This window comes from Gadus morhua, chromosome 16 (genome assembly GCF_902167405.1).
Source record: "Gadus morhua chromosome 16, gadMor3.0, whole genome shotgun sequence".
Classification (NCBI taxonomy): Eukaryota; Metazoa; Chordata; class Actinopteri; order Gadiformes; family Gadidae; genus Gadus; species Gadus morhua.
Window position 1 is genome coordinate 32867392 of NC_044063.1, and position 12705 is coordinate 32880096.

At 43.5% G+C, this 12705-nt stretch overlaps 1 protein-coding gene across 1 annotated transcript in view; it reads right to left on the reverse strand.

Moving 5' to 3' along the window:
- Nucleotides 1-12705, reverse strand: part of raph1a (Ras association (RalGDS/AF-6) and pleckstrin homology domains 1a) — a 151030-nt gene that overhangs the window by 28336 nt on the left and 109989 nt on the right. Inside the window, 1 exon segment of the mRNA XM_030381209.1 lies at nucleotides 10646-10730. Coding sequence (XP_030237069.1) covers nucleotides 10646-10730 — 85 coding nt within the window.

Below are 12705 nucleotides of genomic sequence, written 5' to 3' on the forward strand. Positions count from 1 at the left end.
AAGACGGCAGAGGAAAGAGCAAACTAACAGCCGAACAGGAAGGTTTCTTGGCTGAGCTGTCCTCAGTGCAAGCAGAAAGGTGCAGAATGGCATTCACAAACAAAGCTACAGAGGGTGGCATGAAGAACCACCAGTCCCAGCTATTGAAGAAAAGTGGCCTGTGTGAGCTTCCTGTCATTATGATGCTGATGGAGGTAACAGAAGGGCGCTATACTTGTTAGGAGAGCATTCCAGGAGGCAGGGGGGGGGAAGTTGACCCGTGAGACCTGGAATAAACCACTGTCAGAGAGCCTTAGAGAAGAAGCCATTCAGCTGTTTGAGGAGTGTGCAGCTTGGACAAGTTCAGTTTCAAAGAAGCCTGACACCAGCTCACTGGAAAGGGAAACCATGGGGAATCACATTCTCAGACGGGAGTGACAAATCATATGGAGCTGTGATGTACCTGAGGTGGAACACTAGTGAAGGAGTCGATATCCGATTTGTACAGTCGAAAGCCAAGCTGACTCCACTGGATCAGAAACGGGAGGCCGTGAAGGCTGAGATCTGCGGCGCAGTCTTTGCAGCCAGGCTCAGGAAGTACGTTGAGAAGCATGGAGGCCTAGAGATAGAGCGATGGCTCCACCTGGTGGACAGTCAAACAGTCCTAGGAGCCATTCAAAGAGAGAGTTATGGGTACCAAACTTTCTTTGCGAACAGAGTGGGTGAAATCCAGAAGGCTGGCCCAGTTGAAGACTGGTAGTGGATCCCTGGAGAGCTTAACATTGCTGACATCATTACAAGAGGAGGCACTCATGAAGATCTAAAGGAGGATTCCACATGGCAGGATGGACCAGAGTTCCTAAAGTGGCCAGTGGAGGAGTGGCCTAAAAAGTCAGCAGGAGAGGTTGCAGCGCACGCTAGAGAGAGCGTCAACAGACTCCAGAGAAAGGCATTCTCAGCAGGAATGACAAGGGCTCAAGCAAAAAGAAGCCAAGCAAGTGCCCCACAAAAAGACCTGAAGGATGAAAGTGAAGAGAAAAGTATGGTCGCTGATCCAGCTCTTCTTGCAGGAAGGCCACCCAGGAGATGGAAAATAAAGAACCTACTGGAAGTGAGGAATTACAGCTCCTTGTCCAAGCTGGTCAGGATCATCGCCTGGATATGGCGAGCTGCCAAGAAGTGGATAGAGATGAAAAGCCAGTCAAGAACTCAAGAAGCTAAGCATAAAGTGTCATCACTAAAGGAAAAGGCCAAGCAAACTGTGCTTACAGTGAGGGAGCGTGAAGATGCCCTCAGGGTTCTCTTTGGTGATGCTCAGGAAGGTGTAGCTTTTCCTGACACTACCCTAAGCAGACTGGCAGTATACAGAGATGTGGACTCTGAGCTCTTGGTTTGTGGAGGCAGGATTCAGATGTTTGATGAAGACAAAACTGCAGTGCCCGTCTTACCATGCGAGGCATGGGTGTCTACATTGCTGGCACAGGAAGCCCACAAGGCAAACCATGAGGGAATAGCAGGAACCTTGCTCAGGATGAGGAAAAAAGCCTGGGTAATCAAAGGTCGAAGAATTGCAAAACAAGTAGCAGACAGTTGTGTTGTATGCAGGAAAAACAGGGCAAAACAGTGCCAGCAGATCATGAGTGACTTGCCACCAGAGTGAACAGGCCCAATATTGCCATTTGAGTTTACAACCATGGACCTGTTCGGACCTTATGAGGTAAAAGATGAAGTATGGAAAAGGGTCAAACTCAAAGTCTGGGGGGTTGTATTCTGCTGCATGGCTTCAAGAGCCATACACACTGATGTTGTGAGTGACCAGTCTTCTGAGGGATTTCTGCTGGCTTACCAAAGATTCTCTGCACTGAGGGGACACCCTAGGAAATTGTGGACAGATCCTGGCACAAACTTTGTAGGGGCCAGACCTGCTCTGGAGGAGCTTCACAGATTTCTGAGCAGACTGAACAGGTCTCAGATTGAAGAGGAAGCTGTCAATCATGGAACAGAGTGGTCATGGAGGATTCACCCTGCAGACTCTCCCCACAGAAATGGAGCAGCAGAGGCAGCTGTCAACATAGTGAAGCAGGCCCTGAACAACCTTGGTGGTGATGGAGTTCTCACATGGGGGGAATTCCAAACATTCCTCTTCATGGCAGCCAACCTGGCAAATGAAAGACCGATAGATGCCAGGATTCAAAGCCGAGAGGACTGTGTGGAATACATCAGTCCCAATTCCCTCATACTGGGACGAGCCAGCCCAAGAGGAGACCCGGGAGATTTCAAGTTTGAAGGTTACCCATACAAGAGACTCCAAACCATACAAGCAGAGGTCAGCAAATTCTGGAAGAAGTGGTGCCAGCTAGCTGGTCCTAACCTGTTCCTAAGGAGCAAGTGGCACACAAGAGAGAGGAACGTTGCAGTGGGCGATGTGGTCTGGCTGGCTGACCAAAATGCCTTGAGGAGTCAATATAAATTGGCCAGGGTAGTCAGTGTTAATGCTGACCGAAGAGGAATCGTCAGAGATGTAAATGTGAGGACCTTTCCAAGCTACCCTGTTCCAGTCATGAAGCCAAGCGCAGGGGACACGAGCAGACAAGGAGCCAGGAGACGCTTGAAGAGGATCCCTGTGTCCATTCTCTGCAGGGATGTGAGACGACTGGTCATCCTTCTTCCTGTTGAGCAACGAAAGACTGAAATAGATAGTGTGACCTCCTTGGGTTGAGCAACCAGGAGGTCAAGTGGGAGGTGTAAAGACAGAGATCGCATTTAGATTAAAAGAAATAGCATCGCATCGTTGAGGACGACCTCTAGTGGCGTGGAGGGGAAATGCGCAAATCGCACGTGTTCGATTTGTAAACACACCGGTTGGCACTTGCCTGATTACGGCACGTGAGGTGAGTGAGCACGGGTGAGGCTATAAAGGTCCGCGATTTCCGGCCGGGCTTAGAAGGGTTTGTGCATTGGAGGACACGAGAGCACGCATTGGTATGTTATTTATATTTTGAACTAAGGTGTAGTTTGCACAATGCGTATGTTTCTGGCACTTTTTCCCGTTTGTCATGTATTCCATGTGACAGCGCATGGGATGGCGCAGACGTCCTTAGTGAAGTCTTGGGCACGTTTGGTGGAGGCGCACATGGTGAAAATGTTTGCGTGGAAGACCATTGTTATTTTACAACACAGTGATATTAGATATCATAGTGATATTGTAATTATATATTTGTTTATGATATCTAACCGAATTACTTGGATTTGTTTGATATCTAACAGATATTTGGATTTGATTTAAATGTTTGATTAGGCATTTTGATTTATTTGAGAACTGACTTGATTTAATTTGTCTTCCTAATCCTAATCCTAATCCTGATCCGAATCCGAATCGCAATACGGAATGCTTGTTGTTCATGTTTAAAACAATTCATGTTCAATAAAAGGAAGGAGAAGGATTTGAGCTGTCCTGCGTACTCTGTCTAACAGTGCCATTTCAAGTTGGGCAAGCACAAATGAAAACATCACCCAGATAACTTGACAATGTGATAAAACCACCTTTTCCAGGATCTTTGAAATAAAGCTAATTTTGAGGTAGGGCGGTAGTTTCTTGGAAAATTTGCATCCAGGTTATGTTTTTTAAGCAGTGGCTGGACAACCGCGTGCTTAAAACTTGCTTGAACAAAACCCCTGGTCAGGCAAGAGTTGAGGATGACCTGGATACTTGGGCCGATGGAGTCAAAGGCGTCTTTCATTATTTGGGAGGGGACAGCATCGTTAGAAATTGAGAGCTTAATGACCCTAACAATGTCCCTCAGTTCCTCTAATGACACTGGTAGGAAATGGTCAAAAAGAGCTGAAGGTCTAATGCCTATGTTATGCAGGGGAGAGACTGGTGATGAGGGGGTTTAAAGACTGCCTATTGAGATTGATTTAGTCAATAAAACATTTCAAAAATGTCATGCAGATGTCGGTGGATGGCTTGACTTGTGAGGGGCCTTGTGGATTGATGATTGAGTTTAAAAGGCTAAAAAGGATTTTGGGACGATGAGCGTGTTTACTGATCATATCGGAAAAGTGTATAACTCTAGCTGCTTAAGCTGTCATGGTCCGCTCCTGATTTTCCCGTTCCCCTGCCTGCCACGCTGATCTCACCTCATTAGCTCAACCACCTTCACCTGTGCTCCCTCTATATCAATCCTCTCTCTCTACTCAGTCTTTGCCAGATCGTCTCTCTTTACTCACAGAGCTTTCCCGCAACTCCAGAACTGTTTCTCCAACACTGATCCTGCCTGTTACCGAACCCTCGCCTGTCTGACCACCCGCCTGTTGTCGAGTCCCTGCCGGCCTGTCTGCTTCCCCTTTTCCGGCTCCTCGCCTGCCTGCCTGCCCTCCTGTTGTTGAGTCCCCACCTGTCCGACTACCCGCCGGTTACGGTACCCCCAGTCTACCTGATTGTCTGCCGGTCCCCGAACTCTTGCCTGTCCCCGTTTACTCTGCCTGTCTGATCCTGAGCATCGGTGCAATCAATAAACCTTTGAACTGCCCTGTCACCATTGTCAGTCTGTGCACTTGGGTTCTGCCTAATCCCCCCGTTACATAAGATGCTGTTTGAAATGTTGCTAAAGAGTTCTTGAAAATCTGGAAAGAAACAGTGAGGTGATCTTTCTTCCACTTTCGCTCTGCTGTCCGACAGGCTTGTCTGAGAGAGCGGGTAGTGTCATCCAGCCATGGTTGAGATATGAGTTTGGGGAGTTTGAGCTTAAGGGGGGCAACATAATCTAAAATTGCTGAGCATGAGGAGTTGAAAATACTCAGTAGTTCATCTGCACAAGGTGGGGATAACTCGCAGTTAAAATGGAGGTAGCAATATCACAAGCCAGAAAGCTATCTGCGAACTCTTCAGCAGTGAAAGGGTCTATGTAGAGTGAATAGCGACCTGGGGATTTGGCTTTGCATTGAGGATCAGAAATGTTAACATTGAATACAATAGGTTTGTGATCAGATAAGTAAGCATCCTCGACATTCACATTATCAATGGACAGGCCATGGGTTAAAATTAAGTCTAGGGTGTGCCCAAGTACATGAGAGGACTGATTAATATGTTGCATAAAGCCAAGAGAATCCAACACATGACAGAATTCCTTGACCTTGACCATCTGGACAGCAGACGTGGATATTAAAATCACCCAAAACCAACAGACGATCATGCAATGTTATAAGATGCGACAAAGTCCGAAAAACCAAAGCAACACCACCACCCCTCCAGGAAGACCTAGGCGTGCAAAGGAAGGAGCAGTTAGTTGGACAAAGTTCTCCAAAGACAGATTTTTCACCAGCGGCCGCACCTAACCAAGTCTCCGTTAAGAACAGTAAATCCAAGCGTCGTCTAGTGAAAAAGTCATTTAAAAGTAATGTCTTATTAGACACCGACCTGGTGTTGAGTAGCGCCACTTTTGCTGCCAGTGAGATAGAGGATTGTGTACAGTGTACAAACTCCAGATTGGGGAGGTTATGCCCATTAGCCAACCCTGTCTCATCAAAATTACGTTCCCAGAGAACTATTCGGCATTCTCATTTACGTTTGGCAAAAAACGTATTTTGTCCGTGATTATGTTTTATTGAACGTATCGCAAATACGTTCGTTGTCAGCCTATTGTTTTGCCATTTATTTACTTCTAGGATTATGTTTGGTTGAAACGTATCCCAGATATGTTGAATGTCAACGTATAGCACATTATTGTCATTAAGGCATATTTCCCTTTCAGGGAACGTTTCATTTAACGTATTTAGTCTGAAACACGTATCTTGGCCGTGAATAATTTTTATTGAACAACCAACAAGGTTATAAAATACATAAAATCCTGGTTATATAGCCTACAATAGCCTACATGAATTATAATTATTTAGAAACTTCCTGGCTTGGCCAGGAACGGCCCCCCCCATCCTCATCTCTCCCATAGCCACAACAACTCCAGCTCCACTGTCTCCTCCCTTTGCGATTTTCCAGCTGAATTTAAGAAACAGGAATATGTAGGCATCAAACTTGCATCTGTGTCAATGATAGCATCGCCCTCCAGCCCCCCGCCCCCTGTACTGATAGTAGTCCTGAGTATTACTGAGACAAAAAAGGGTTCAGCCGTAGACAAAGTATAAAGGACGTTTCGCATAATCTGCTGAACCCAAGGTTGCCTATGTCAAAACATGGCAACTTTTGCATTCCTGCTGTAACCACTAAGAGAGTAAACAAAGGGAAACTTAGACACACTGCTAACCTCACAAATCTCATACATATTTCCTCCAAACCAAAAACAACCTTAAAGCCTATCAACAACACCATCAGGATGGGTCTACTTAATGTTAGGTCTCTTAATAACAAATCATTTTTAGTTAATGATTTTATTACCACCTCTAAACTGGATTTTATGTTTTTAACTGAAACATGGCTGGAACAAAATAACAGTGCAACCGTTCTGATAGAGACAGCTCCTCCCAACTATAACTTTTTTGATGCATGTAGATCTGGAAAAAGAGGTGGAGGGGTTGCTGTTATATTTAAAAATGATTTTCAGGGGAAACAGATGTTATTTGGTGATTTTCCATCATTCGAATACCTTTGTGCTGTATTGAAATGCTCCCCCAGAGTTCTCCTATTAATTATTTACAGGCCACCCACATACTCTGCAAATTTTTTCGATGAATTCACAGAATTATTGTCTAGCATCTCCACAGACTTTGACTGTCTAGTTATAACTGGTGACTTAAATTTTCATACTGATGATTTGAATGACAAGTGTGCAAAAAAACTTTTTACCATTTTGGACACATTTGAACTGTCCCAACATGTGAAAGAGACTACTCATCGTAAGGGCCACACTCTAGACCTGGTTATCACAAAGGGCCTCAATGTTTCTGATCTCTCTGTGACTGATCCTTCCTTGTCTGACCACTTTTGTGTTTTCTTTAATATATCTTTTATTCCCAACATACAGACAAAATCAAATACTGTCAAAAAACGGTATATCAATGAAGAATCGTATGTACTTTTTAGAAAGGCCATCTCCTTACTATGACCTCTCAACCCATGTTCTGCTGATGATCTTGTAGAAAACTTTAATTTGAAAATGTTGAAAGTCATGGATGTCATTGCACCTTACAAGGCTAAAACGATTTCTGGAAAGCAAAAGGCACCCTGGAGAAAAGCTGCTTCTGTAACAGCACAGAAAAAAGAATGCAGGAAGGTTGAACGCATCTGGCGTAAAACAAAACTTCACATTCACCATGATATCTACAAAGAGAGCCTCCGTGCCTACAATTCAGACTTAAAAAGTGCTAGAGAAACATTTTTCTCCAATATCATTAAATCCAATAATAATAATGCAAAAACCCTATTTGCAACTGTTGACAGACTGACCAACACAACACAACAACACAAATTCCACCTGATCTCCATTCCACGCAGAAATGCAATGAGTTTGCAGCTTTTTATACTGATAAAATTGAAGGCATCAGACGCGCCATCAATATCTCCACTTCAAACAAAAATGTTGGACTACCACCCTGTTCAGGCAAAAGTAACGTGGCAGGGATGGCATGCTTTAATGTTATTGACTCTAAAACTCTTGTGGAAACTGTTACACAACTAAAGCCATCCACCTGTTGCCTTGATTATTTACCTACCAACCTCTTTAAGAATGTTTTTGACTGCCTAGCAATAGACATATTGCAGATAGTTAACAACTCTCTCCAGTCAGGCAACTTCCCAAAAGCCCTGAAAACTGCAGTTATTAAACCCCTTTTAAAAAAGCGGAGCCTAGATACCTCTATTATTAACAACTACAGACCAATATCAAATCTGCCCTTCATAAGTAAAATCATTGAGAAAGTTGTCCTCCAGCAACTTAATCACTTCCTGGCATCAACTGGTTGTTATGACACCTTCCAATCAGGATTTTGACCCCTGCACAGCACTGAGACCGCCCTCATTAAAGTTGTAAACGACATCCGTCTTAACACAGACTCTGGCAAAACCTCAATACTAATGCTACTAGACCTCAGTGCTGCATTCGACACTGTAGACCATACAATACTTTTGGACAGGTTAGAAAACTGGGTGGGGCTTTCAGGCACAGTCTTAAATTGGTTCAGATCCTACCTACAAAATAGGAACTACTTTGTTTCCATCGGCGACTTTGTATCAGAATCAACCAACGTGATGTGTGGAGTCCCACAAGGTTCGATCTTAGGACCCTCTTTATTCAACATCTACATGCTCCCACTAGGGCAAATCATGCATAATAACAATATTGACCATCATTGCTATGCTGATGACACGCAAATCTATGTATCGCTATCACCAAATGACTATCGGCCCATAGATCTGCTGTGCCAGTGCATTGAGCAAGTGAAAGACTGGATGTGCCGAAATTTCCTTCAGCTAAATGAGGATAAAACAGAGATAATTGTATTTGGTGCTAAAACGGAAAGGCTTAAAGTAACCCAACACCTTCACTCTCTGTCCCTGAAAACCTCAATCAAAGCCAGAAACCTAGGGGTTATCATGGATTCTGATTTACATTTCGAAAGTCACATCAAATCAGTTACAAAATCTGCATATTATCACCTTAAAAATGTAGCAAGACTTAGAGGGCTCATGTCCACCGAAGACTTACAAAAACTTGTACATGCCTTTATCACTAGTAAGCTTGATTACTGCAATGGTCTCCTTACAGGTCTCCCAAAACAAACTCTAAGGAAGCTTCAGCTTGTTCAGAATGCTGCTGCTAGAGTTTTAACAAAGAAAAAAAAATTTGAACATATTACACCAATTCTTAAATCGTTACATTGGCTTCCTGTAGGTCAGAGAATTGATTTTAAAATCATGTTGCTAACCTATAAATCCCTACATGGTTTAGGCCCAAAATATTTAACTGATATGCTTCCACTACATAAGCCTTCTAGAACACTAAGATCTTCTGAGACCAATCTGTTAATTATCCCCAGAGTAAACACGAAACATGGGAAAGCAGGATTTAGTTACTATGCAACAAATAGCTGGAATAAACTCCCTGAGGATTTAAGACTTGCCCCAACTCTGAGCACCTTCAAAACAAGATTGAAGACTTTTATGTTTGCTTTAGCTTTCTTCTAAATCTTAAATACTTTACCTTTATTTTACTAAAATGCCTTTTTAACTTTCCCTTTATTTTCTATTTTTACCAGAAAAATACATGACATTTGCTGAGTAATGAAGTTGTGTCATTAAGAGCTTGACGAAGTGTGAATTTGTTTGTTGTTTGTTGTTTGCCTTTGGTTCTGGGCTAGAGTCCTAGAATAATTGTTTGTTGTTGTTGTTTACCTTTGGTTCTGGGCTAGAGTCCTAGAATATTGTAATAGATTGTCCTTAAGGTCGGGTTGTGGTCCCGACTTGGGTTCCAGAGAGTCTGTTGATCTGATCTTAAATAACTTTCAATTAAATTTTCTCACTTTCTTAAATACATTGCACTTTCAATTTTACTTGCTAAAAAGCCTTTTTAACTTTATATTTTACTCATTTCTTTGCATATGTTTTCTTTTACTAATAGATTATTTTATTTTATTGTATAACTGTTTATATGTGAAGCACTTTGAGTCTGCCTTGTGTATGAAAAGTGCTATATAAATAAAGTTGCCTTGCCTTGCCTTGCCTACGTTCAATAAAACGTGATCACGGACAAAATACGTTTTTTGCCAAACGTAATTGAGAATGCCGAATAGTTCTCTGGGAACGTAATTTTGATGAGACAGGGTTGCATTAGCTCCACAACCAGGGCCAGTTGGTTTTCGGGTGATGCGGGGAGTCGAGTGAACCGGAATGTTTTGAAAATGCTGTGCCGGTGTGATCGGAGGCAGGGAGATAATGTTGCAAGGATAAATGCCCCCATTTCTACGTTGTCTGGTTGACGATCGGGTGAGCGGTGCTGACAGCACAGTTGGAATAGTGCTATCAGATGCGGCATGGAAGTGGATTTTAAGCCGACCGCCTCGGTGTAGATGCCGGGGCCGACGTGCGATACAGAGGCTGGTGCAAAGTTTGTAAACTTCAGTTGGCAGCCAACGGGACGAAGAGTCTAACTGAAGCAAGTCAGTTGCAGAGTAGGTTAAATCCCCTGTGGCCTGCGATGCCATGATAGATCCACAGGTAGGAATCCACAAGGACAGCAAGGCGTTGATGAGGAAGACGAGAGAAGTATGCGGCGGGCGCATTTTACCTCCACATGGATCACCGCGATAGCCAGCAGAACTCACCGCCAAGTTTGATCAAAACCTTGATAGGCTAACTGCCTAACAGATCTCAGTCTGCACTCTGTCAATGGCAGGGACAGCTCGAGTTAGGCCGGTGAGAACGTCGGCGTACCAACAGCGACAGGTCCGTGGCAGGCAGGTAAGTCCAATTTTATCAGCTAAGACGATAGAATAATCCAAATTGGCTGGAGCTGTGACTACGTAGCAATTATCGAAATCTTGCTACGGGGGAAAAGGGAAAAGGGCAGACGGATACAACACAGACCCGGCGAGCAGCGGCAGGCATTCACGCCAACGTACACTCTACCGGAAGCTGTCAAGATGTCACTGACAGCTTGACAGCTGTCACACAGGGAAGAAGGTGTGTGTGTATGTGTGTGTGTGTATGTGTGATTACCCATTTGCAGTTCGTGGATGGTCTCCACGAGAGACCAGTCGGGACTGAAGCCACAATGAGACTTATCCAGCAGATTGTCTAGAACCTGCAGAATACATGGTCACGATAAGTAATACTACTGGTAGTACTGTGTGTTATTATCATTACACACGCTGTTAGATATAACCTGGACAACACAGTAGAGATCAGCTGGCCATTATGGAGAAACTGGACCTGGATACATTTTAGTATCAGGTAAGTATCAGTTGAGTATCAGGTGAGTATCAGATTAGTATCAGGTTAGTATCAATTCAGTATCGGGTGAGTATCAGGTTATTATCAGTTGAGTATCGGGTTACTATCAGTTAAGTATGAGCTTAGTATCAGTTGAGTATCAGGTTAATATGAGGTTGGTATCAGTTAAGTACCAGGTTAGTATCAGTTAAGTATCAGATTAGTATTAGTTGAATATAAGGTGAGTATCAGGGGAGTACCAGTTGATTTTCAGTTGATGATCGATGATCAACGCTGTCTCAGTTATTGTGAGGTTGAGGGATAGGGAGAAGGCTAGGGTTAGGGTTAAGGTAAAGGTTATGGTTAGGCTAAACTGAGATATTGTAAATACTTAACTGATACTCAACTGATGCCAAATTGAAACAAAATTAAGACTTCATGTGGATTATCCAGGTCAAGTGTTACCCCAATAATAATTATTAGGGGTCCAAGCCAACAGGTTGGATCCCTATTGTTTTTGTAAGGATTTTTTTTATTATACTAAATTGTGCAGACACGCCAATTGCATGACTAGATCCAGGTCCGGCACCGCTACTCAGACGACAAAATCTCCCTATAACTCCCACACCGAACCTCCCACAGTCCAAAACATTATACCAACAGATGCACTGGAGTCTGCTGCATCTTTTGGCATAGGCCACGCCCATTTGCGTCTATATTTTTTTTTCTGCAAAATCGCGAAAACTGCTAAACTGCTTTTTCCCTACTCCTCCCACATTTCTTGTCCGATCAACACCAAACATTGCACACGACATCTTCAGACGCACACGAATATAAATCGTCAAAAACGATTTTGACTAGACCGTCGATGACGAAACGGTAGCGTTTTGAATATTGGTTTATTAGCTAAATAAGACGTGGAAAATGAAAAATCCAAGAAAATACAACCTTAATGTCGTTCGATTAAAATTTCGGAAAATTTCGTCTTTAGGGGGCGCAATAAACGAGGAAATTGTATATCTTCTACAAAATTTCGCCATTAGGGGCCGCCATAAACGAGGGAATTGTTCATCTCCTAACTGGCCAAAGGAATGTTCTGAAAACGCGTTTGGGGATATATCTCCCACACCGAACCTCCCACAGTCAAAACCTTTCTATCCACAGGTTCACGGTAGCGTTTTGAACACATGCTTTGCGTTGTGCCGGCGAAATGCACATTTCTTGTTATATACTATACGCCTTAAGGTGCGGCCACACCAGACGCGTATCTCGCGTACTTCGCGTATAAAATCGCCATTTTTTTCCATAGGGAACCATTGGTTTACGCGTGTATTACGCGTTTCACGCGTATAAGCAACATTTTACGCGCGTAACGCGCGTATGAGGCGCGTATATTTACGCGCTATACGCGTGTATATCGCGTATATCGCGTACATTTCAAGAGTTCAAAAAATTGAACTTTTTACGCTCATACGCATGACGATTAGCCGCGTTGCCCAATCAGCGTTGAGCTTGACCCGACGTCACTGGCAGAGAGTAGTGAGCTTGGACAGAAGCATACGGCCGACATCTTTCTTTATTCTGTGTGGAAATAGTAACATAGTTACGCCATTAAATGCTTTTATGGAAACATTTCTAGCGAGAAATGTGCATTTTACTTTCATAATGTTCGCTCGGTGAATGTGAAGGATGTTTGGTTTGATAGTTATGATGAAGAGGGAACGCTCCGTTCACTTGCATGGACAGAGTCTCTGGTTACTAAGCAACCTCAACTTCTTGGCGGACTATATATCTGCTGATCAACACTACGAATGCTGGAAACACACCAGACACACCATGTGAAGTTA